The sequence below is a fragment of the Herpailurus yagouaroundi genome, unplaced genomic scaffold (genome assembly GCF_014898765.1).
Source record: "Herpailurus yagouaroundi ecotype Mexico unplaced genomic scaffold, PumYag 139, whole genome shotgun sequence".
In the NCBI taxonomy this organism is placed as follows: Eukaryota; Metazoa; Chordata; class Mammalia; order Carnivora; family Felidae; genus Herpailurus; species Herpailurus yagouaroundi.
In genome coordinates this window covers 79,190,606-79,215,952 of record NW_024412394.1, presented here as the reverse complement: position 1 = coordinate 79,215,952, position 25,347 = coordinate 79,190,606, and the positions used below count along the sequence as shown (strand labels likewise).

The following is a 25,347-nucleotide window of genomic DNA, read 5'->3' as shown; positions in this document are numbered from 1 at the left end:
TCTTAGCGATTACTCTCCACATTTAACAAATATGTACCTCTTATGCATTCTGAATCTTACCAAGGCACTTTGGATAAAATCTCTTGAATATCCAATAAAGACACAATTTTTAAGTATTGGTGTGAAGGAAGGACATTGGGAAAAAAGGTCCTTTTACAATTCAGGTAGTTTCTATTTTTTTGCTTTCACTGAAATAGAAGGATCATCTAAAGTTACCAGAGTTAATAAATCATAATAAAATAGTTCTGGTATGTAATTCTGAAGGAATTCAGAGAATTGACACTGCTACAACAAAATTCTTCCATTCTCATACTTTTTTGTATTATAAATGAAGTTTCTTAGAGTTTTATACCTATGAAAACAAAAAGGAATAAAACTTATGCTCTTAATATTAGTAATATTCACCCCCAGATACAAAAAAAAAAAAAAATGGGGAAAAACTCCCCCTCAGAAATAAATAAAAATATATTTCTGATAAAACTTTACTTATGTTTAATAACAGTTCACCAAAATATGGATGTTTTATTAGTGGACAGTAAGAAGAGATCAACCAAAAAGAAAAAAAAGTTCCAAAGGCAGAACATAAAGTTTGTTCCCCACTCACCTGAGTCTACAATGGGTGTCCAAGATTGATAGGTGGCTTTCTTCTAAGCAGTGATTCTGGAAGCCAAATTTCTTCCTCCTTGAATGTATACTCAGAAGCCACATACTCCTCTGCATCAGGCTAGTGGAGGGGGGTAAAAGAGCAAGGAGGATTGCACAGGGGAGGTTTTCACAGACCAGACCTGAAGTTCTATTACATGACTTCTGATTTATATGGAACTCAGTTCCATAGCCACCCTGTATACAACGGTGGAAATAATGTAACTGAATGATCGAGAAAATGGCACTCAACAGTCTCTGCCACATGTATTTATACACAGTTTTGATCAACTGTGTATTTATAACTGGAGACAAACTTCTTTAATGCTTAGAATCTTAAGGTTACAGGAAACAATTTCAAATTTTGTTACAGAGAAGTGTGACAGTATCTTCAATGTATGACTCTCACAGATGATAAAAATAGGATAAAATTCTTTGGGAGAAGTAGAATAGATGATGATGGATATCAAATCACTGCGGTATTTAGATTCCTTTAGATACATTTTAAAAAGCACATAATTGCATTTTTAAACAGTAATGACTATTTTTAAATGGTAGTATTAACAGCACCCTAAATTCCTTCCAACTAAGGATGAAAAATTTTAATTTCAACTTAAAAAGTGCTAGAATAGTTTTTCAAGATTTTTAGAATACTTCTAGAGCTCCAAAATGTCCCCAAAGAGAAGAAATTTCATCATATTCCACACTAAAGAAGGTAAGGGAATAAGAAAAGTCTCTAAAGTTGTATCCCTTCCCAGTCTCTAAATTCTTGTTCTCAACCTTAACGACCTCTACAAAAGTGATCTCTACAGCTTATGCAGAAATTTCTGGGGACAAAAGATGCCACTGTCAGAGCCAAATATTTTAGGATCTGCTAAGGAAGGGTTTCCTATCTCTGTGCTAGGTTTTCCTTTGAATTTTTACAACATAGTAAGAGAAATTCCAAGATACGACAGAATATGGCCAAGAGGAAGGTCATTATTTCTAATTCCTAATCAAATGGCCCTATCAAATATTCAGATATAAATTGCACTATTTCCAGCCCTCTGCCTGAAGGTGGAATTCAACTTGATAAAAGAGGTGTCCTGGTCTTGCATTAATCTCCTGAACGACAGTTCTAAAGGGAGAAAGTGACTTAACTGTTTTGTCTTCCCTAGGGGCAAAAATGATAGGCCTTTCTTTGGGTGGCACCCAGTGATAATGTTCTTACCTCATTTGGGACAATGAGAGCTATACTTCTCTCAGTTCTTTATTAGAAATATAGAAAGCAAGCCAGTATAATTTAATAAAGAACTTTAAAACACATTAAGTTTAGAGACCTTATATTCCTTCCTTGTTGCAAATAGCCTATCTTTTGAGATGAGGCACAAAGATCTTGGTGTGACTCAATAATGGACAACAGACAGTTTACAATTTAAGTCTATCTACTTCCTATAAAAAAGAAAAATTTCTACATGTGGGTGTCACCTCTAAAGAAGACACATAACAGACACTAGTACGCAACATTCATTATATTTATTTTACTAAATAGTATGGTTCAAAAAAAACACAAACAAATCAGAAAACTTTTACTTAAAACTAGTCCAACGAGATGGATCGGGTTGATGCCATCCCATTCCCTTCTTTCTATGTATATGAAGCTGGAGCCATATCTGACAGCAAGCACTCAAGTATACTTTGCCTTTCCTGTTGAACATGAATGAACTTCTCTGAACAAGAGAGACAAATGAAGTTTTACAAGATACAGGCACTTTATGTTCCCAGTTTTTAAAAATAAGCCAAGTGAAAAATATTTAGTAAAAGTAACTGGAACAGACAAAGCTTTAAGAGTTCTACCATTAGTTCTAGTGACTTACACTCAATGCAAACAGACAGCATCAAACAAGTAAAACAAACAAAAAAGTTTAACTGGGGTTAATGGGTATATATGTAAAAAAGAAATCCAATTTACTATAACTGGAGAAAAATGGCCATTTGAATCCAACTTAGAGATATACCAACAATGTGCATTAAATCTTGTGTACCTATGTAGCTGAGTAACATCTGAAAGCTTTGCAAGAGTGTGTGAGAAAAGCAAAAGGTGCTTTTGATTCCACAGTATCTGATTAAACAAAACAAAGCAATTTACAAAAAAAAGTACCAAATGATACTTTAAAATAAATAGTTCATCATTTTGATGAATATATACATGTAGAGTCCACTTCTTGGGGATTTAACTATCTAAAAGTGGCATATCACTATCCAGAGGTGCAGGAGCAAGTTCACATAAATAAAACAGTGTGGCTTCACTAGCTTCGGCTTCAGTCAATGGCTCCAGGCGAACAAGCTTACTTTGGGTTGGCTCTGGATCTAGGCTGCTATCCAGAAGCTCATCAACTTCTATAGGTTTATCTACAGAGGACATAACTTCTGATGATGCTGTACTCCCCTGTTCAACAGTAGAAGCAGGGTTCCCATCGAGGAATGCAAGAAGTGGAAAGGCAGTGTACTGGATAAGCTGCTTATCTATAATAAAGATTAGAAAAATGCTCTTTTATCACCAGCTTATACAGAGTTCAAGCTGAAGGTGGAAAAAATAAAAACAGATGTGCATATATGCAATCAACTACCCTTATATATCCAAACAAGAAATCTGACACTTTATGCCAGTAAATTTAAAAATGTACTAGTCAGAAAGGTTAAGTCTTTTATTCAACAATTACAATATGAGAATTCTTTCAGTTGTCCTAAAGTTAAATTAAAAAAAAAAAAAGACTTAAAGAACTATTACCTCACCAATTTAATTTTCTCTATCTGCTGAAACCTTGATACATTATGCACAGAATTGAGAACAGTACATTCTGTGTTCAACTGTTAAGTATGGCCAGACTTTCCATACTCAGAAATAAACTTTCCTATTAGTTTCTATGTTAAGACTTTTAATTTTAAAAATCTGGAAAAAACTAATACTACATTTATACCTACCTGTTTTGGGTTTAGATTTTCTTCCCTCTTCTGAAACTGGCTGAACTACATTGTTCTTGGTAGTTTCTAATCCTTTATTCTCAGACTAAAAGAGAAAAAACCATATAAAAATACTTGTTTCATATTTTATGTAGTCCTAAAATATAGCATAAAATAAAGAACAGTATGTGAATACGTTATCTGAAATATATGGGAACAGGGAGCACCAGAAAAGAGGAACTACAGAAAGAGATCTCAACAGGTAACAACACTGGTTAAAAAAACTATTGCTGTCATCAAATGGATGAAACAAAGAACCTGAACTAGAATGACAGTAAGTATGAAAAGAGGGGACATTTCAACAGAACAGACAGAATTTGTCAAGGGTAAAATGAATCAAAGGGAATGAATGTCAAGGGAATGAATCAAAGATGGCTGGTTTCAAACTAATTAAGAGATAATTCTTTAAACAAACTCATCTTAAGCAGTTTTGATTAAAAATGTTATTACTCATTTCACTCACAAACAGAATATTTAGCATAACTGAACAATATTTAGAGTAAGTAGCTCAGGATGACATGATGATATCCTTAAAAACTATAGATCTCTATAATTGGAAGCCTCAAAGTTGAGGTGAAATGGCTTCATTTCCTTTTTGAGACTCTTTCAGTTCTTTTCTGTTATTTAAATTGCTTCTTTCAACCATTATCTTCTCTCCTCACATCTGATTGTAAAGGGGGATTAAACCTTTAATGTTGTTTAGTTCTTCAATGTTCTTTTCCACGATGTTCAAACTGAGGTGCAGAGGTTCACAATTTTTCCTGAATAGCTGTAAGTCCCAGACACTTGCGTGCTGGTTCAGTACATATGGTGTAAAAAACATACTAATTCCTATAATTCTCCTGATATTCATCATAAAATGAAGCAGTACAAGTTTCCAGGATTCAGACATAAGAATGGTCCCAACATATAATAAAACTAAACCTTCCGAAAAAGGAACATAAAAATATTTCTCATTTAGCAATCACAACAAATAAACAGTAATGCAAAAATACCATCTTTGTTTTTTACTTTTTAAAAAGTAGTTTCCAAGGATGCTGTTGTTACTCTAAAACATGAGAACCAGGATGACAAATGGGTTTCAAGTCCTATGCAAATTCTTGTTCATTAGTAGTGGCCACTTAGATTGCTCTACTGAGGAGTACAAGTATCCTGATTTATTAGGAAAGAGTGTGTAATCTATGTCAATAAAATACCTGTCATGAGCAAGGGAATGTGCCAATTATTTGAAAACAATAATTAGATTTTAGAACTATAATGAAAAGTTATTCTCTAATTTTTCTATAGTACTACAGAGCTGTATGCAATTTGCTGTTTAACTGCTATATCTGAGAACTGTATTTAAGCTATTGTTTTTGGAATAAAGAGGATAATCCAGGAAGAAAGAATGACTCAATGTCTAGCAATCAATAAACAGTGCAGCACATTCACTAAATGAATACATAATATGGGTTCATTCCCCCTTAAGATCTAACATTTAACAGTATCATATTTACTGAAACCCAGTGTTGAGGTGATCCAGAGAACCTTACAGTATAAATCCAGGCAAATTGTGGTCCACATGCCATATCAGCATGCTGCCTGTTTTTGTAAATAAAAATTTACTGAAGCATAGCCACACTCATTCTTTTCTGTATTGTCTGATGCTGCTGTTGCACTATAATTACAGTATTGAGTAGTTGTGACAGAGAACATATGACCTGCAAAACAAAATATTTACCAAATGGCCTTTACAAAAGTATGCCAATCCCAGATAAAAATCCAAATACTGAATGTATAATCAACTTTCTAGTTCAAAAATTCACAAATTCTTTCAACTCTAAGTTACCCAGGCTATAATATATAATTTGAATACACAGCAAATCTGGTCAGGCTATCCTCACACATGACACTAATCAGAAAAATTCTACTCTCTGGGGCACCTGGGTGGCTCAGTTGGTTAAGCATCTGACTTTGGCTCAGGTCATGATTTCACAGTTCGTGAGTTTGAACCCCACCATCGGGCTCTGTGCTGGCAGCTTGAAGCCTGGAGCCTGCTTCGGATTCTGTGTCTCCCTCTATCAGCCCCTCTCCCACTTGTGCTCTGTCTCTCTCTTTCAAATATAAAATAAAACAAAAAAAAATTTTTAAATTCTACTCTGACTCTAATCACTTACATTTACTTGGTATGTGTTCATTTTTAGATTACAAGGAACAAGAATCAAATTAAATTTTGATTCTGCTAATCTAGAATTTATATAAATTTCAGGGGACCTGATTTACGCCTTTGTATTCAGTAAAAAATGGGACTGAAGAGTTTGGTAAAAAACAAGATAAATAGAGCATATACCTATTTAAGACAATAAGCTATAAACAAAGTAAAAGAATGATTCTAATCATCTGCTCTTAACAACTTCAAATTGTCCTTATTACTCATTAAAAACAAGTTCTGAAGAATTTCAGGTAACATCTGCTAATCCCAACTAGAGTTCCTATAAGTCTAATAACAAAAACCATTGCTTAAAAAAAAAAATAGTCCAAAATCCACACTTCATTAACTTTCCTTACGTACAATTAGTACAAATTAGTTCAAATCCCTGAGCTTTTACTGCATGCTAATAAAAAGAAGGAACTTATTTAAAAATATCAGTACCAGTAAATTTTCTTTTTTTTTTTTATTTATTTTTTATTTTTTTATTTTTTTTTTGTAAATTTTCAATAAAAATTGCTGAGAAGCTATTCATAGAAGGAATAAGAATGTAAACTGAAGCACATAAAACATAAAAAAATATTTTAATTATTTATTTCAGTGATACACCTGAACATGCCAAGTTCAGTTGATCTCCCAGTACCTTGAGGGCTGACTTCATATTGGTAGTTTATCACACAAGTGCCTAAAGAATTGGGCAATGACTCACCCCATAACCAAAAGCTATTTTTTCATCTAAAATTTTACTATCTTGTTCACACATATTAGGGTAAGAATATAAAATGAGTTTTTTGTAACTGGGAGTGATATTGCTCTCTACTTACTAGGATTTTTTCTTTTCAGATTCTTACAGCTAAGGGTCCTGAGCAACATGAATTAAAACTTACTTTTGTATTATTGATGTAATCTGTGGGATTCATCTGCACAGAACTAGTGAAAAGCTGAAAGACCAAACAAGAAAGATGATAAGTTTAAAAAATATTTAAAAAGAACTGTGTGTTCAAAATTTCTATACAGCCACGTTGGGTGAAGAGATGTAGCTCCTGCACTAAGAAGTTTTCATACAGTAAAACAAGTATGAAAGAGAAAAGCAGGAAAGCAGAAGGAAAAACATACAAAAGCAGAGCAAGCTAGCCCATGCAAGATGTTTTAAGAATTTCTCCATAAAACAGTGGAGTAAATCACTTAAAGACAAATGGTGGTTTGCCCCACTTTCCCTCTCCTCCATCTCCTTTATTATTTTCTTTCTAAATGCTTTTGGCTTTAACTGGCACCCAGGACTGAGTTCCTTGCCCAGACAGTAAGCCTTTACTGGCTACCAGCTAATTATGTGAGAAATTTATAGAATCTGCTCTATGACAGTGCCTCCTAAATTACGCCTCAAATGCAGCCCTCTGACCAAATGGCATACCTCCTTGTCGGTTCTTTTCACCTCACCTAGTAACAGAAGATATAAATGCTAAGACCACTGCTTACTGCACTCCTCAATCCAGCCAGTTTACAGACAAAGCTTTTAAGTCATAAGCTTCAAAGTCATTCATTCCACAAGGATTTATTGAGCATCTATGAAATAACTGACATCATGAAGAATACACAATGAAGACACTATTCCTGCTCTCTGGGAGCTTACAATCTAAAAGACAAGAACAATATCAAACAGCAACATATGATCAGATTTAATTCAGTATAATAATAGTAATGGATACTGGGGATCAAAAGTACTAAAAAGAGAAAGGAGAAAATCACATGTGAGCGCACGCATGCGCAGACACACACATGCAAGATGAAACAAAAAGTCTTTATGAAGCTATCCAACACATATCAGTCCCTGAAGAATAGTTAGGATTTGGAAAGAAGAGAATGGAGGGAAGAATAAACTGTTACAGATTAGCAATAATAGAGAAGAAGGAATGGCTGTGGGTAAGTTCTAGAAATAGAAAAGATGACCAGTCCAAATAACACAGAAGTTCTGAGTTGAACAGTAAGTTGTATGTATTAAGTTCAAAAAGTAGAACAAGGCCAGTCAGTGGACAAGACCACATTCTGTCAGCAATAATAGCCTTGGAAAAGGCCTCAGAAATGACACACAGTGATTAAAGCATTTTTGGAGAATGAACACACCAACGGTTCAAAGGATAAACTGAAATGCAGAGAGACTGCAGATAGATCCCTCCTCCACCCTCTCTATAAGTGATTTCTCTCCTTAAGTTCCACATTCATGATAGCCCTAAAAAATGTCCCCAGTTCTTCCTTTTGTTAACTTTTCCCCTTTCTTACTACCTACTGATCCATGAAAAGGATGAGACTCGGATCCTTAAGAGTAGATAACTGTAAATAACTGCAAATCTCTGCCAAGTTCAGCTTGTCACTGCCTCTGAGATTGAACAGATTTTGTCCCTATTGAGAGTGGCATCTGAGAGTATAAGCTCCTCACTCCTTTGCCCTACTCATCCATTAAATCAGGGATACCTTCATGTATCCCCAGCAGATGCACAGTGTGAAGCAGAAAAAAGTAAATCATGTAGGAGGAGTGGTGACACAGCTGGCTGAATCCTAATTCCAGGCCTCTCTTGCTGACACTCCACACTGGGCCACTCAGAACTGAACTCTGCAGAGAACCTGAGTTCCTCAGCATATCTATTCATGTCCTTACCATCTCTGCCACTTCAGAGAACAAGGCAACCTATGGGTGGATTTTTATAATACAGCATGAGATTCAACAAGGAAACAATAAAAGTCTTGGATGAGAGAGGCAACAGTAGAAATAGAAAGTAGGGATGATTTTTGAGTGCTATTTTTGAAAATACTTGAGGACCCGGTGAACAATAAGACAGAGGTAAGGAAACCAAGATGACTCAGTGATTACCATTCCTGGATGAGTAAAGAGAAGTCTGATACCACCATAGAAAATAAAGCTGGGGGCACCTGGGTAGCTCAGTCAGTTAAGCATCCGACTTTGGCTCAGGTCATGACCTCACAGTCCGTGAGTTCGAGCTGGCGTCACGCTCTGTGCTGACAGCTCAGAGCCTGGAGCCTGCTTCAGATTCTGTGTCTCCCTCTCTCCATGCTGTGTGCCCCTCCATGCTCATGCTCTGTCTCTCTCTCTCAAAATCATACATAAACATTAAGAAATTAAAAAAAAAAAAAAAAAAAAAAGAAAGCTGAGAAGTGTAGCTAGTTTGGAGAATAAAGAAAAGTTTGGTATTAAACACAAATAATCTAAGGCAAGATCTTAACTGATGATTTCAAAGGCATGGAATTAGAATTCAAGCAGTTTACTTTAAAAAAAATATTAAGAACTTGAGGTATAAATTTGAGAGCAATCTCATAAGCCATAATCCCTTCACAGAGAAAGGATAGAAAAAGAAGAGACATAGAACAAATAAAAAGATAAAAGAATGGTACCTTGGGGAATACTCACTAGAAAACAACAGGGAAAAGAAAAGCTCTTTGAGTAACCAGAGAATAGCTAGGAAGACAAAGAGAAAAAAAAAAAAATCCAGTGCCTCTAAAATCAACAGAGAAAGTTCCATTGTCAAAAATCACTAGTGTTAATGTGACTAATTATTTATAATCCCCAAAAGAGTTCTTCGTGTTAGGCATTAGCCACATTTAACAGATGGGGAAACTGGGCAAGAGAGGTGAGCTTTCCCAAGGTTAATACCATAGCTACTAAGTGACATAAGCTAAATGGAACCCAAATCCATCTGATTCAAAACAAACCTACTCCCCCAATGGCCTGATTTAAAAAAAAAAAACAAACATAGCCACTCATTACAGATAAACCAAGGAAGCACAGGCTTAGAGTAAATAAGCAAGACAATACGGGGTTTCAAAAGAAATACAGAGTAAAAAAAAGAAGTACCAAATACCACCAGCCATTCATTTCTAAAACTCTGTAGTGAAAGAATTAGAGAAGTAGAATGGTAAATGAACACAGCAACACATCAAAATGTTTAAGACGCAGAAGATCTGAACCTACTGAAGAGAGATGGGAAAGATCAAGGGCAGAGCTAGAAAAACAGAGGCAGGGGTGCCTGGGTGGCGCAGTCGGTTAAGCGTCCGACTTCAGCCAGGTCACGATCTCGCGGTCCGTGGGTTCGAGCCCCGCGTCAGGCTCTGGGCTGATGGCTCAGAGCCTGGAGCCTGTTTCCGATTCTGTGTCTCCCTCTCTCTCTGCCTCTCCCCCGTTCATGCTCTGTCTCTCTCTGTCCCAAAAATAAATAAAAGTTGAAAAAAAAAAAAAATTAAAAAAAAAAAAAAAGAAAAACAGAGGCAGAGGGCAGGTATACAAATAGGCTTTAAAGAGAAAGAAAGCACTTCCTTCATGAAGAAAAAAGATGAGATTCCACAGCTTATGAGAGGACGAGGGCATGATGATTATCCTCTATGAATAGGAACAGTTGGCCAGACGAGGTCTTGAGGACAAATGTGATAAGTGTTCCAAGGTTAAATTAAAATAATCTAATTGTAGGGGCACCTGGGTGGCTCAGTTGGTTAAGTATCTGACTTTGGCTCAGGTCATGATCTCACGGTTTGTGAGTTCGAGCCCTGTGTCTGGCTGTGTGCAGACAGCTCAGACCCTGAAGCCTACTTTGGATTGTGTCTCCCTCTCTCTCTGCTCCTCCCCTGCTCATGCCCTGTCTCTCAAAAATAAATAAATGCTAAAAAAAATTTAAAAAAAACAATAATCTAATTGAAGATTGCAAGTATTTGTAGAGGGACAGAATAATGAGATTTTATTTTCGTATGCTCTAAGGGACATTCTAAAAAGGTCCTTGGATTAGAGTGGGGACAAAGACAAACTGAATAAAGGGCTGTCAAATTACTATTAACAAATTAAAATAGGTCATTAACATGGATGTTGAATTCATGTAAGATGGTAACAGATCAGTATGGGAAGGAAATTTTCAAAGAAAGTGAAATCCATCCTGTGATATACTGATGATTCGGAAAGGATAATCAAATCACGGATATTGACAAAACCTGATGAGAAGCAGAAGTTAGTAAGGTGGTGAATTAATAAGACTGAAAAATAAGAAAGAATTAATTCCTTTTAGCCTTACTGAGAAGCCCTTAAAAGGACAAGACTGAAAAATATCTTGATGGAGAGAAGCTGCATTTTAAGGCAAAAAATGCTAAATAAATAAATAAATAAATAAGCGAGCAACAAACTTTTCAGGATAGAGAAACATATTCACAACAGAAAACAGAAATAAGGAAGAGAACAATATTCATCTGGATGGAACCAAGCCATGTAAGAGAGAGAGGAATGGTAGGAGCAAGAGGGAAGAAAGGTAGTTAGTTAATGCCAGAAATGGTAGATAAGGATTCACAGTCCAGACAACACTGGAGTCAGTTCATGTAGAAGGTGGTGGGGATTGCAGGATAACCTTAGGACTTGGGGCATAAAAATTTTAAAAACTATAGCAAATATAATAAAATATCATTCACTTCAGTGGAAAATACTAATTCCCAAAGTATTAAGAAGTATCTCCATACTGTTTCCTGGCTGAGTAATTCTATGACTAAAAATTCACCCATTTCTCTTCAGTGACAATTTGTTCTAGAGCAAAACAAAACACGGCAAGTCTAGAGAAGACCTGGACTTAGTAGTACCGTTGAACAGAGCTGATACATTGTTATAGGAGGATTAATTGAACTGTTACTCAGAAATGTGTAGTAATTGCTGATCACCCTCCTTCATCATCCTGAATCCATCTGTTTATTGTTTCTGATTAACAAAATCATTCATTTAAAAAAGAAAATGCAAAGACAGTGTAGAATACAAGAAAATGATGTATTATTTTAACACCGTACACATAAATACACAAACTTCCATTACAGCAAAGATTATTCAAAGTACCTACATCAACCAGGAGATCTGGGTCTATGCTAAACTGTCTTCCTGACAGCATGGCTTGGAAGTCCTCTAAGCTGCAATCAATACTGTCAAGATAATCCAACAGCTCAACCCTAAGGGAAAAAAAGATTAAAAAATATATCAAATATTAGATTTCCTTGTTTCACATTAAATTACATTACAGGGGTGCCTCATTACAGAACTGCCAAGAAAATCCCAAGACACTCTTGGGATGATTAAATCCTTTCAAAATAACATTTGCAGAGCTCAGCCGTGGCCAAAACAAGATAGATTATATGGGTTCATAATGTGAAAGAAAGATCGCCAAAAGAGAAACAGAACATGTGAAGTAAACAATGAAAGCAAATAGGCTCATACAACATCTAGGTTAACACTTACTTTCCCAAAAGATTGATGTTATCATTTAAAATGGAATCCATCATGGTCACAGGATCTTCTGTGGTCAGACTAGATGAGCCATTTAGCTGGACAGCACTAGACATGAGAGGGCTGGTGCCATCACTGCCTGAACTTAGGGATTCTCTAGCTGGTTCATTCTGATCACCACTCTGAATGACAGGTGCATACTCATCTTCATTGTCATCTTCAACAATGACAATATCAGGGTACTGGCTACAGCTATATCAGGATGTAAGAAAGAACCAATCACATTTTCAAACAAATTCAACAAATCCATTCTGTCCATTCATTCTTCATGAAAACTTTCTCTCCAAAACATGTATCAAAAGGCTTAAGTTTCTTGAGTGAGTAGCTTAATCACAAATACTGATTTATCATATGATACAAAACCACAAAGGATCAATTAAAGACATTTAACTCCACAATTAAAAAATGAGAATTCTCATTACTTTTTGTTGGGAGTCTTTGCTGAGAGGACAGTATGTGGTTAAATAATTTGGCTTTTCGGTTTAATAATCCAGATATGAGTCAGACAATAGTTTTTCACAGAATAAAGTGGTTTTGAATTTAGCTTTCTGATAAGAAAAGTAACCAATATTTTCACAAATTTTACTTCATAATCTCCTTACTTGGAGGGATCAGATATAACATCCTCATTAGTTTCTGGAATAACAGGGATATTTTCTTCATCTGCATTATCATCAGTTACATCATAAATAATAATGTCATCTGAAATCCGCTCCCTTGGCTTTAAACCTTCAGTCCTACTATGTGGAACCTGAAAAAAATCACGGAGACAATATATATCAAAATTTGAAATTATACTGTCTACCGAACAGCATACTATTTAAAAAGTGCTAACTAGACACCCATTATTTACTAAACATTGAGGATACACAATGGTAAGCAAAACAGTTATGCTGTCTGCCCTGATGGGACTTATATACTAATTGTTATTAGCACCAATTCAAAGAGGTATGAAGTGTGTTACTTCATCTACTTAACTATTTCTTTTACTGTAAGAATTCTTGAAGGTGACATGCCTCCGAATGATTCTATGGAAAGATCTTCAAATTTTACAGTATTTTTTTATATCCAAAGGGTTAAAAAAAAAAGTCCTAAGACTTCACCAGGAATTTCAAGCATAACCAGATGACCACTGTGCTGATGAGGATTATTTTATCAGCTACTCTATTTGACATATGGTTTATTCTTATTAAATGCTTTCATTAATAGGAAAAAAAAAAACCATTTCAGCTATTCCACAGTTAAATGTCAGCCTGTTTTCAGCAACAATTTTTTTATTCAGCTACAGATATATTCAGATCATAGGTACTTAATAAAAATACATTCAGTTCTCTAAAGCAAACTAAAGTCATTATCATACGCAAAAATCTGTAAATTTTAACAGTAGATAAATCAGAGGCAAAAGATGTAAAGTACTTAAAAATATGTAAATCTAGGTAAATTAAAAAATCGTCATCCAGGGGCGCCTGGGTGGCTCAGTCAGTTAAGTGTCCAACTTCAGCTCAGGTCATGATCTCACGGCCTGTGAGTTCGAGCCCCGCATTGGGCTCTGCACGGACAGTTCAGAGCCTGGAGCCTGCTTCAGATTCTGTGTCCCCCTCTCTCTCTGCCGTTCCCCCACTCAAGCTGTCTCTTTCCCTCTCTCAAAAATGAACATTAAAAAAAATTTTTTTTTTTAAATCGTCATCCATTACGTTGAGTCTTTAATTCTAAAAACACAACAGTTAGGTTTATTTATTTAGAAACAGTGGTGGGAAGAACCAGATGTTAATTATGGTTTGCTCAAGAAAAAAATCTTGGTACATTAATAAATCTGAAGCAGTATTTAGAATTCCAAGATTTGAAAGTAACAATGAAAATCAGATATTAAAAAAAAGTCCAGACTCTGAGCTAGACTGATTTGCCAATGGATGTAAGTTTGACAAACGACAAATGATCCAGAGAACCCATGACAAAGATAAAGGTAAACAGAAACACGTTTTGAAATTGCTAGACTAAAAGGTCTAGTCTATGCAATTTATAATAAAAACTGGAAACTTAAAATAACCAATGGATGAATGCATAATTACATTATATAATATTCAATATAATAGTTGAGATTAACTAAATATTTAATAAATCTCCAAAAGAAAAACCAAGTGAAAAAAGTTACAATGCAAAAAGATATGTGCAAAATTATATGTAATTTATATAAAACTTAGATACATGCAAAATAATACCAAATATTGTTCAAGAAGTCACACATATAATGACCAAGGTGATGATAAATTCTAATTCAAGACAGTGATTATCTAGGAGAGCCTGAAGAAAAGGTGAAAAACAAACCTGGGACCAGGCAAACGAGACAACTATATTTACAGTGATTTATTTCTTAAAATCTAAAGCAAAAATTAAAAATGTCATGATTTAATAAGCTGGAGGATAAGCACACAGATTATTATTCACTAAACTCTGAATGAAATACTGCTACAATAAAACTTGGCTTGAAATAACAAATATAAAGTAGAATTTAACCAAAAAATTACTTTATGATGGTGATTATCAGCTGGTTCTTTGACTATATGTTGAAACAGGTTCTTCTTTTGGGCTCCATTAGTATTTAGAAGTAGAGGCCTGAAAATCAGAAGATATTCATGAAATTCAGTGAAGCAAACATAACATGAAATTTAAATTCTTCTAATAATTTACCCTCACATGAACATACACACTTTAATAAGAAATTTATTAATCATACACAATGAACTCTTAAAACGGTCACATCTGGGTGCCTGGGTGGCTCAGTCTCTTAAGCATCCAACTTTGGCTCAGGTCATGATCTCGCAGTTCATGGGTTTGAGCCCCACGTAGGGTGCTGTGCTGACAGCTCAGAGCCTGGAGCCTGCTTCAGATTCTGGGTCTCCTTCTCTCTCTGCCCCTCCCCTGCACACACTCTGTCTCTCTCTGTCTCTCAAAAATAAATAAACATTTAAAAAAAATTCTTTAAAAAAAAAGGTCACATCTTAGGAATAGAAATAGAGGATGACTGTGTTTAGGACTATTTTTCTTAAAATAAATATAATAAACTAGTCTCTCTGGATATACTTCACTGCTGACTGAATAACTCTTTATGAACTGTACTTACATAGTAAAAAAACAAATAGGTAATATCATGAGAACTAGTTTGTGGAAGCAGAGTTAAGGCCACAGCCTAAGTTGTAAACATAAACAAGCTTTGCTAAAATATGGCCTTACAAGATCTTTATCTGCTTTCCAACTATTCCTTTATCCATTATCCTTAAGCTTTAGTGGTAACAACGGCAGTTACTAACATTTATAGATATCACAAGCTACATTCAATATATAGGTTTTTAAATCCCTTATTAGTGAATTAAAGATAAGAGAGATCAAGTAAAAATTTTTTTATTTTTTTTCAATATATGACCTGTTTTTTAAATTTCCCTCATTCAGGCCATCTAATGATACATTAAACTGCTAATGTGAATAAAAATGGATTCTTCATTAACTGTGTATGTGTGTTTAAAGTGGCCATTTAGGCTACCTTATCTTTCAAAAACATCAGCAGGATGACAGCAGGAGGAAATAACACTAGTATTGAAATGTTGAGAGTATAAATTAACAAGGAAGTACTGTGCATCCGGGACAACAGGCCTACTCTAAGCAAATGTAGGCCATTCATGTTAAACACTAAAATGTTTACTTGTCCATGAATAAGTCAAAGTGTTTTACCACAAAATCTTACCTTTTACGTTTTAAACTCACAAGTTGGTTATTCTGAACCAACGTAACAATAAACTGGACAATCTAAAAGGAAAATATAAACAAAAAAGTTTCCATCGCAGACTCTTAATTATTAGTGCATATTACAAACCTTACAAAATTAATTCAAATACTACAGGCTAAGGCTAAGTCACATAATTTCTCACATATTAACATATCTGTAATCTGAGTGCATCTTACAATTGATATCTAAAGAAATTTAACAGTTTCCAAGCAGAAGGATAACCTGTGATGAAAGCTGCAGCTACCTGTAATACCAAGATGCTTAAGACATTCATCTACCTACCTACCTACCTACCTCCATCCATCCATCCATCCATCCATCCATCCATCCATCCAACCACCCACCCACCTACCCATTTATCTATCCAACATTCAATTCACTTATTTGTTTTGGTGATAAGTACTAATAAGCATGCCTGGATACAGATCCCAACTTTCTACTTAAAATTCTTTCAAGATTATGATGGGGAAAAAAAAAGTGACTGGCAACATTTTTCTTGCACTGGGTAATAAAATTAGAGGCAAAAGAAACTGCCAGCTCTTTCAGAATAGAGCATAAAATTTTCAAGGTAGAAAACGCTTATTGGTTGATTCTAGAAAAATTATTGCTTAATACAAAATATTGCCATGAAATATCTAATTATACAGCAACAGAAATAAACCCCAAATACAGTTAGAGGTTATCCAAAAATAAATTCACAATTTAAAAGTTGGAATACATATGCTTTTTTCTTTAAAGTTAGAATACATATGCTTTTTTCAAATAAACAACGTAAAGATTTTGTTTTAGATGGTTTTCCTCTTAAATATCCAAGACACACACACTGCTAATCAAAAGAAGCTGGTTTAATCTTCTGAGTTGGATTAAATCTAAAAGGAAAAAAACTAAACAAATCAAGACACGTAAACAATATTTCACATTTTATGACAATGTTTCTTAAAGTGCAGTCCATGGGCGCCGGCGTGGGTCAGTTGATTGAGCTTCTGAATCTCGATTTTGGCTCAGGTCATGATCTTATGGTTTGTGGGACTGAGCCCTGTCTCAGACTCTCCAAGAACAAGGCAGAGCCTACTTGGGATTCTCTCTCTCTCCCTCTCTGCCTCTCCCCAGCTCACATGCACACTCTCTCAAAATAAATAAATAAAATTAAAAAAAAAAAAAAAAGAAAAAAAAGTGTAGTCCATGGACCAGCAGTATTAGACAAATTCTCAGCCCCACTCCAGAATTGCTTAATCTGAAATTCTGAGGATGGGGTCCAACAATGTATGTTTAGCAAGTCCTCCAGGTGACACTGACATGATTGTAGTGTGCTTGGCTTGGGGTGTGCTTTGAAATTTACTGTCAATTTCCCAAAGGAGCTAGAAAGATGAGAATCACATGGTTAACTATGAAAAGCAGTATATTACTGACAGGCTATAAATAAAGGCCAAAAGTGAGTGGAGGACTATTTAGACTCTTTGCAAGGAAGTTCTCTGTAAGTTTTGTAAAATGTAATTATATGACTAAAATACAGAATTGTCAATTAGAAATGTGCATGGCTTTAATATTGTGTGCTCTCCCCCAAAGGGGGATACTAAGTAGTATTCCTTAGAATCAAAATGAACTTTTCCACGGAGAAAAATATAGACATTTTAAATGAAGAATTAGATTGCATTAGAGTCTATGAAAAGGAAGTTAGTCACTAACCTTATTCAAAAGAAAATGCTGACTGATGGCTGATGAGAAGACAACTTAAATTTAAGCTTAAAGGTATCAATGAAATAATTTGACCTCAATTGTTTTTGTTAATTTATAAATAAGTATTATAGAAAAATTCTAAAAACATTAGTGGTTGAATTCATAAGATCATGAATCACTGGCTAAATTTCTTCTGAAATTTGTTCATCTTAGTTCTCTCATGACAATTTTTTTTTTAATTTTTTTTAATGTTTGTTTATTTTTGAGACAGAGAGAGACGGAGTATGAACAGGGGAGGGTCAAAGAAAGAGGGAGACACAGAATCTGAAACAGGCTCCAGGCTCTGAGCTGTCAGCACAGAGCCCAATGCGGGGCTCAAACTCACGGACTGTGAGATCATGACCTGAGCCGAAGTCGGATGCTTAACCGACTGAGCCACCCAGGTGCCCTTCTCATGACAATTCTGCATCACGTTGTACAAAGCTTGTTTGCTGAAGTCATCTAACATTTACAGTATTTACAGCCTCTAACTTTTGGACCTGGCAAGTTCTACAACCAGTACTATTTTCCTGTCCTGTAACAGGCACCTATACCAGTAACTCACATATACTATTCCAATTGAGCCAAGACAAAAGAGTAAATGGCAAACTTATGAACCAACTCCAGCATTATGAAAACTCCCTAGTTCCACCAAACCACAAATATTCAAACTCAGATTTGAGCAGACAGAATGTCAACTTTCATGAAAAATTGAAATTTTACTAAGTATTTTACCAACTATCTTTGACTTTAAGGGAAAAAAAAAAGCTATGTAGTATTATAAGCTAATATTTAACTAAAACATTATTTTCTGAGAAAAATTAAGATATTTTAAAAATAAAGTACAGGTTAGGATATATCTGTCATTTTAAATCAGGTATTCTTAACAAGGTTGCATGCTGGAATCACCTTTAGGGAAGCTTTGAAAATATATGCACTCAGACTAAACACTTACAACTGAATTCAACATTCAACCGTTCACTTGCATACTGATTGGAAAAAAACAAAAAGGAAAACCTAGTATATCTATTTTGACTACAGGCCAAAGGCTGCAACCATTCGTCTCTGTTCTAAGCTTGCTTCACTAGACCCAGATCCAGTCAGTCATAACTCTATTTTTAGCTAAAGACCTCCCACCCTTCCTTCCCCCACCCAAAACCTGTTGCTTAAACTTCAGAGTCTAGTTTACTCATGAGCAAAAAATAGCTGCCTTAATTACTTTTATGTTTCAACTCTTATTAACATATGAAAGCTGATATGAAAAGACTACATCACAAGGACACAATGCAACAGAGAGATTTTTCAGTTCTCCCAGTAATTTTCAGCTCAGATACTAAAATACAGAATTTATTTTATAACACACTACATTAACTGCTTTTCTGCAGAAACTAATAATGGCATACACTGATAATTCATTTTTTTGAACTCATATTCTGGTTAACTGATTTGAAAATTTTAGTCATTTGTCTTTCAAGATCACATCCATACCTTTTCAAGTAAAAAATAGTAAAAACAAAAATAACGAACCCACACAGTAAGGCTATCTTTCATAGTAAAAAATGTTAAGAAATTTGTAACATATTAATTATGTTCCCCAAAATAAAGTATCTTTAAAGTTGTTATATCAGGCTATAAAGCTAATAAGACTTTAGTTGAGAATATGGAACAATCATATTAAGCTAGTAAGAAGTGTTTCTTATTAAAATGAAAATATAACACAATTTAATTTGTTTGACTTCAGAGTTTCACTACTCTATATGCACCCAATATATAAGAAATTAAAATCAATCACTGACTATTCAACACACTTTTTTAGGTTACAAATGGTACACAAATTAAACAAAGGCAGATTATAGTCATGGTGGAAAAAAGCTTACCTTTCGAATAACTTGTTGCTGTTGTGCATGTTTTGCTCGTAATTCTGACACCTCCTTCCAAAGGGACTCATTCTCACTACATCATTTATTAAGAAACAAAAAAAAATTTCAGAAAGCCAGACATGAAGATATTAAGAATACCAGTGAACTTTGGGGCACCTGGGTGGCTCAGTCAGTTAAGCGTCCAACTTCAGCTCAGGTCATAATCTCACGGTTCGTGGGTTTGAGCCCCACGTTGGGCTCTGTGCTGACAGTCTGGTTCAGATTCTGGATCCCCCTCTCTCTCAGCCCCTCCCCTGCTCGCACTCCCTCTGTCTCTCTCTCAAAAATAAATAAACATTAAAAATAAAAAAAAAAAGAGTATCAGTGAACTTTTACTATTATTTTTGAGACTAGAAAAATGTTGGTTCGATTACATAAAATAACAACTATCTTGACACAGCCGCAGAATCATCCTTTCATAACTATAGTACATTCTACTGTTGGCAATATAAACACAAAAATGTAAGAGTCATGCCTACATCCATATAGTAGTAGGCAATTTACTTCTCTGACAATGTGGTTCATTACTTCTTATTTAAAAAATAAAACAACCTTTCAACTGTGGCTACCAAGTGAATTTAGGACTTGTGCTTAGAAAAGAATTTTTTTTTAATTTTTTTTAATGTTTATTTATTTTTGAGAGACCGAGAGACAGCGTGCACGCACAAGCAGGGGAGGGGCAAAGAGAGGGAGACAGAGGATCCAAAGTGGGCTCCACACTGACAGCAGAGAGCCCAATGTGGGGCTCAAACTCATAGCTGTGAGATCATGACCTGAGCTGAAGTTGGACACCTAAATAACTGAACCTCCCATGCACCCTGAGAAAAGAATTCTTTTTTTTTTTTTAATTTTTTTAACGTTTATTTATTTTTGAGACAGAGAGAGACACAGCACAAACAGGGGAGGGTCAGAGAGAGAGGGAGACACAGATTCTGAAACAGGCTCCAGGCTCTGAGCTGTCAGCACAGAGCCCGACACGGGGCTTGAACTCACAGACCGCGAGATCATGACCTGAGCTTAAAAGTTGGGACACGTAACTGACTGAGCCACCCAGGCGCCCCAGAAAAGAATTGTTAAAAGAAGTGACATTTACCCAGCACTTCCTATGCTCTAAGCATTATGCTAAGCATTTTATGTGTATTTCTTAAACTTCTCTAAAATCAGTCAAGAAAGGAATTATTAACTCTATTTTATAGAAGAGGACACTGAGACTCAAGAATTGAGAGGCCTTGCCTAAAACCACACAGGTAATTTATTATAGTAAATGTTGAAGCCGATCTAAAAGTCTATCAGATTCTAAAACTGTCTACCTTAAAATCTGTTTCAAACACAAGCACAGAAACACTAAAACAAGTTTTTTTAAAGCATGTCTAAATATATGACAAATCAATAACTTGCCAAGTAGTAACTTCATTTCCTTCACTGACTACTTTTATTAAACATGCAACTATTAAATGTTAGCAGCAATGATAACACTGAGAAGGCATGAAAGATAATCTACCTATTAAATGCTCTCATTTTTGCTCTTGTTAATTTCCATAATATCCATCTTCCTCAAGCCAAACTATTACAAAAGGGACTGGATTTACACATAGAGGGTACTGAAACCAAAACTTTCTTTAATACTTAATGAATAACTAGAGTACTTTTTATGACTCAGATATTTAAATTTTAAACACATTTTTTAAAATGTTTATTTTTGAGAGAGAGAGAGAGAAAACATGAGAGGGGGAGAGGCAGAGAGAAGGAGACACAGAATCCGAAGCAGGCTCCAGATTCTGAGTTGTCAGCACAGAGCCCGACATGGGGCTCAAACTCACGAACCACGAGATTATGACCTGAGCAAAGTCAGACGCTCAACTGATGAGCTACCCAGGTGCCCCAGACTCAAATATTTAAAGATACTATCATCTATTTGCCTACTAAAACATAAATAGAAGAATGGTTACCTCTAAAACTGATAGGATGAATCTAGGACCATTCCTTAAGAGCTAAACCTGAGATTCAAGGAACTGGGTCAAAAGGTACCTCAGCAGACACAAAACACATATAATAAACTGGGATGATTAAATAATAGATGCAAAATGGGACATCTTAAAATTAAGGCTTATTCAAAAAAGGGAATCGTATCCAAGGTTACTCTTTTAATGAAGATACGTGAGTTAAGACAGCTGAACTAATCCCACACTTGAAATGGGAGAGAATACATAAAACTTAAATTACTCTCAAGACCTTGGCACCTATTAGGATAAGAGAAAAAATCTTTACTTACTAAGAAGTACATCTATTCTACATATAAGTTGTTACTGTGGCAAATAATGGTGCCAAAAATTGTAATAAAGCAAAAGCATGTTTCGGCAGATAAAAGATTCAAATAACACTTTACCACGTCTATGTAAAAAAAATACCAAGTAGGCCAAGTCTCATGTGTCCTTTTTCCCTATTTTTTGTCCTATTTTTTCCTAAGAGATGGGCCACATAGAAAAGTCTTATGAAACCACCATAAAAAAAAAAAAAAGGATGAGTAACACATGTAGAATTTTTTATGCTTTGTGTGCCCTCATGTGTATGAACATCATAAGAAATCTAACTTAAGTAGAATCATATTTCCTACAACAATTTAAAGATCTACTATTTCATCAGTGAGACTCGTGCATCATGTTGTTTTAACTGCCCTAAATTCTTTTGATCACCATTAAGAAAATATAATATTGAGGTAAAGTCAAGGGCTATAAATCAAAATTAAAGGGAACCAATACTTACAGAAAAATGACCTTTTATCTTGGTTTCAACAATGTGATCTAAGTACTTAAAGCACTAACCTCCAACCCCCAACACATAAATATAAACACCAGCCCCTATATTAAGATTATATTTGGAAATAATACTTTACCTTTTTAATTCAGAAAGCCTGGACTCAATAGTTTCCTGTTTTATTTGAACCTTCTGAGCACTACTTATAATTTTTGTTAAATCTTCCTGACGAATCTTATTTTCTTCTGGTTTTGAAGATGAAACCTTTTGAAAGCAAATTCAGGAAATCAAATACTAAACACCATATTCGTAATTCAAAGTTTCCCTATTATAAGTAAGTTTTGTAGCCCATTCAGGAAATTAGATTTAGTTCCAAAACGCTCAGGTTAGGACGCTATAAAAAGAATAAAATTCATAGCTTTGCAAAGAGAAATAAGAAATAATCTGTTTTTTGTTTTTTTAAAGGTGGAAAAGTTTCTAAGAACAGGAACAACTTAGGGGCGTTTTTTTTTTTTGGTTCTATTTCGCCAAACTCACTGTAATTTCTTCAAGCCTCTTTATTATCACATTCCATGTTTAATTAAATTTATGCAGTAACAGCTGCACACTAGCCCATTTTCTTTCATGGTCCATTAGCTCTTTTCTCCCCTCTCTTTTGTGGATTTAGTAAAATATTTTATTTCAGCAAAAGATACCATTCATTTAAAAATGTATTATTAAATGCTTACTATAATGCAAGAGACTTATTCTGGACACTGGATATTTAGCAGTGAATTAAAGAAAAAGCCCTCCAGAGTGGACATTCTAGCAGGAGCTTACATTTTTAAGCTAAATTAGAAGGAGTGAACCATCCCAATATGGATGATTCCTCAATCCTCAGAATGTAAAGATTTTCCTTCCCTCTAGAAGGTATTTGAAGACTAAGCCCTCAGGACAGTTGACTGCAGAGAAAAAATACAAAATAGAGTGAAATAATGAAAGCTTTATTAATCTAAGTCATCCCAACAAGGAACACCTGTGTATTTCTGTACATTCTTAATTTCAACAGGTGAAATATTAAGTCTTGGCCAAAGATGCTACATGGTAATGCCTGAGATAAGTCACATTAACAATAGCTCACCTTCCTTTTAATGTTCTCCAACAAGTCATCCTGGCCTTGTTTGAAGTAAGGGTGCTGAAATTCAACAGGACCATCTCTTTCCTGCTTTACAATTCCGGAGTCAATATGTACAACTTTACGGAAACCATCTGAAAAAGAGTAAAAATTTCGATTACTAAAATAGACCAAAGTAAAAGATTTCCTTTTTGCTTATCAACCTAATGGGAAAAAAATGGTTTAATCCATTGATGACAGTGTTCCAAATAAACTGCTATCCATACTCACACATATTCAGTTGCCTCACAAAGCTTGCCATGTTATTGTGCTTGAAATATTTGGGGAGAATTTCTTTTGCAAATCTTTGTTCATCCAAAACCAGAAAACTTTGGCCATTCTGAAAAACAACACAAAAAGTCAATTAGTTGAAGTCCTAAGAGGTGATACATATGAATCCCAAAACTGGGCAGTCCTTCTATGACACTTTCAGATCAACATTTTATTCCTATTAACAGCAACAAGAAACAAACTGTAATTAAGTGCCAAACTGTAATTAAGCTTTTTAATGTCAACCTCAGAAGTTTAGTAAGAGTATGTCTCAAACCAAAAGCTATATCATACACTATGGCAAAATATTAGAGAAGAATTTACCTTAAATCAGAAACAAGAAAAGAAATACTATACGTAGCCAACATAATTATTTAACATTATTTTAAAGCCAATGTAATTAGACAAAAACAGGTAAAATTTAAGAGGAAGTCATATTTTATTGTTATCTGCAACAGACATATCTTTGCACAATCAACTGAAAAACTGTAAAAGAATTCAGTAAGATATCTGGTTACTAATTAATATTTAAAGTCACTAGTGTTCTGGCATACCAAAACAATAATTTGAAACTTACAATACTGTAATCAAAACAGTATGATACTGTCATAAACACAGAAAGATCAATCGAATAAAGAGCCCCCAAATACACCCTTACATATAAAGCCCAAGAGTTTTTACAAGAGCATCAAGACCATTCAATGGGAAAAGGACAGTTTCCAACAAATGATGCTGGGAAAACTGGATACTCACATCAAAAGAACAAAGTTTACCTTACGCCATATGCAAAGATTAACTCAAAATGGATCAAAGACCTAAACATAAGAAATAGAACTATAAAAATTATGTATGTGTGTGTGTGTATGTGTGTGTATACAAATTTTTTTTAAAGTAGGTTCCATCCCCAGCACATAATCAAAGTTGGGCTTGAACTCACAACCCTGAGCTCAAGACCTGAGCTGAGATAAAGAGTCAGAAGATGCTTAGCCGACTGGGCCACTCAGGCACCCCTAAAACTATAAAAATCTTAGAAGAAAACTTAAGGGAAAAAGCTTTATTTGGATTTGGCAATGATTTCTTGGTCAATACCAAAAGCACAGGCAGCAAGGCAAAAATTGACTAACAAGCCTACCTCAAATTAAAAACTTTTGTGCAAAGAACACCATCAATAGAGTGAAAAGGAAACCAACAGAATCAGAGAAAATATTTGCAAGCTGTGTATCGGATAAGGGGTTAATATCTGTAATAAAGAACTTCTACAACTCAACAACAAAAAGAAAACAACCCGATCAGAAATGGGAAAAGGACTTGAGTAGGTATTTTCCAAAAAAGATAAACAAATGGCCAATAAACAAAAAGGTGTCTAACATCACTAATCATTAAGGAAATAAAAACCAAAACCACAATCACCACTTTACAATATTAGGATGGCAATTATTTTTAAAAACACCAAATAAACAGAAAGCAAATGCTAGAGGATGTGGAGAAACTGGAAACCTTTACACTGCTGGTGGAAATGTAAAACATAGTAGAGCTGCTATGGAAAACAGTATGGTAGTTCCTCAAAAAATTAAACACAGAATTACTACATGATCCTACCATTCTACTATG

General features: G+C 34.9%; 1 protein-coding gene across 6 annotated transcripts in view; it reads right to left on the bottom strand.

The window, feature by feature from the left end:
- Nucleotides 1–591: 591 nt before the first annotated feature.
- The window catches only part of HSF2 (heat shock transcription factor 2), a 37,878-nt gene continuing 13,122 nt past the window's right edge, over nucleotides 592–25,347 (bottom strand). For 2 of the 6 annotated variants that reach the window (XM_040474518.1, XM_040474519.1), the window contains exons 2-13: nucleotides 23,698–23,806; nucleotides 23,434–23,561; nucleotides 22,453–22,577; nucleotides 19,518–19,593; nucleotides 15,883–15,944; nucleotides 14,669–14,756; nucleotides 12,746–12,894; nucleotides 12,096–12,335; nucleotides 11,704–11,809; nucleotides 6,721–6,774; nucleotides 3,607–3,691; nucleotides 2,139–3,147 (exon numbers count right to left, since the gene is read on the bottom strand). In XM_040474518.1, coding sequence (XP_040330452.1) covers nucleotides 2,855–3,147; nucleotides 3,607–3,691; nucleotides 6,721–6,774; nucleotides 11,704–11,809; nucleotides 12,096–12,335; nucleotides 12,746–12,894; nucleotides 14,669–14,756; nucleotides 15,883–15,944; nucleotides 19,518–19,593; nucleotides 22,453–22,577; nucleotides 23,434–23,561; nucleotides 23,698–23,806 — 1,515 coding nt within the window. In that variant the 3' untranslated portion in view covers nucleotides 2,139–2,854. Of the gene's footprint in view, nucleotides 725–2,138; nucleotides 3,148–3,606; nucleotides 3,692–6,720; nucleotides 6,775–11,703; nucleotides 11,810–12,095; nucleotides 12,336–12,745; nucleotides 12,895–14,668; nucleotides 14,757–15,882; nucleotides 15,945–19,517; nucleotides 19,594–22,452; nucleotides 22,578–23,433; nucleotides 23,562–23,697; nucleotides 23,807–25,347 lie in introns of those variants that run through there. The other 4 variants (XM_040474521.1, XM_040474522.1, XM_040474523.1 and 1 more) reach the window with 4 other exon arrangements.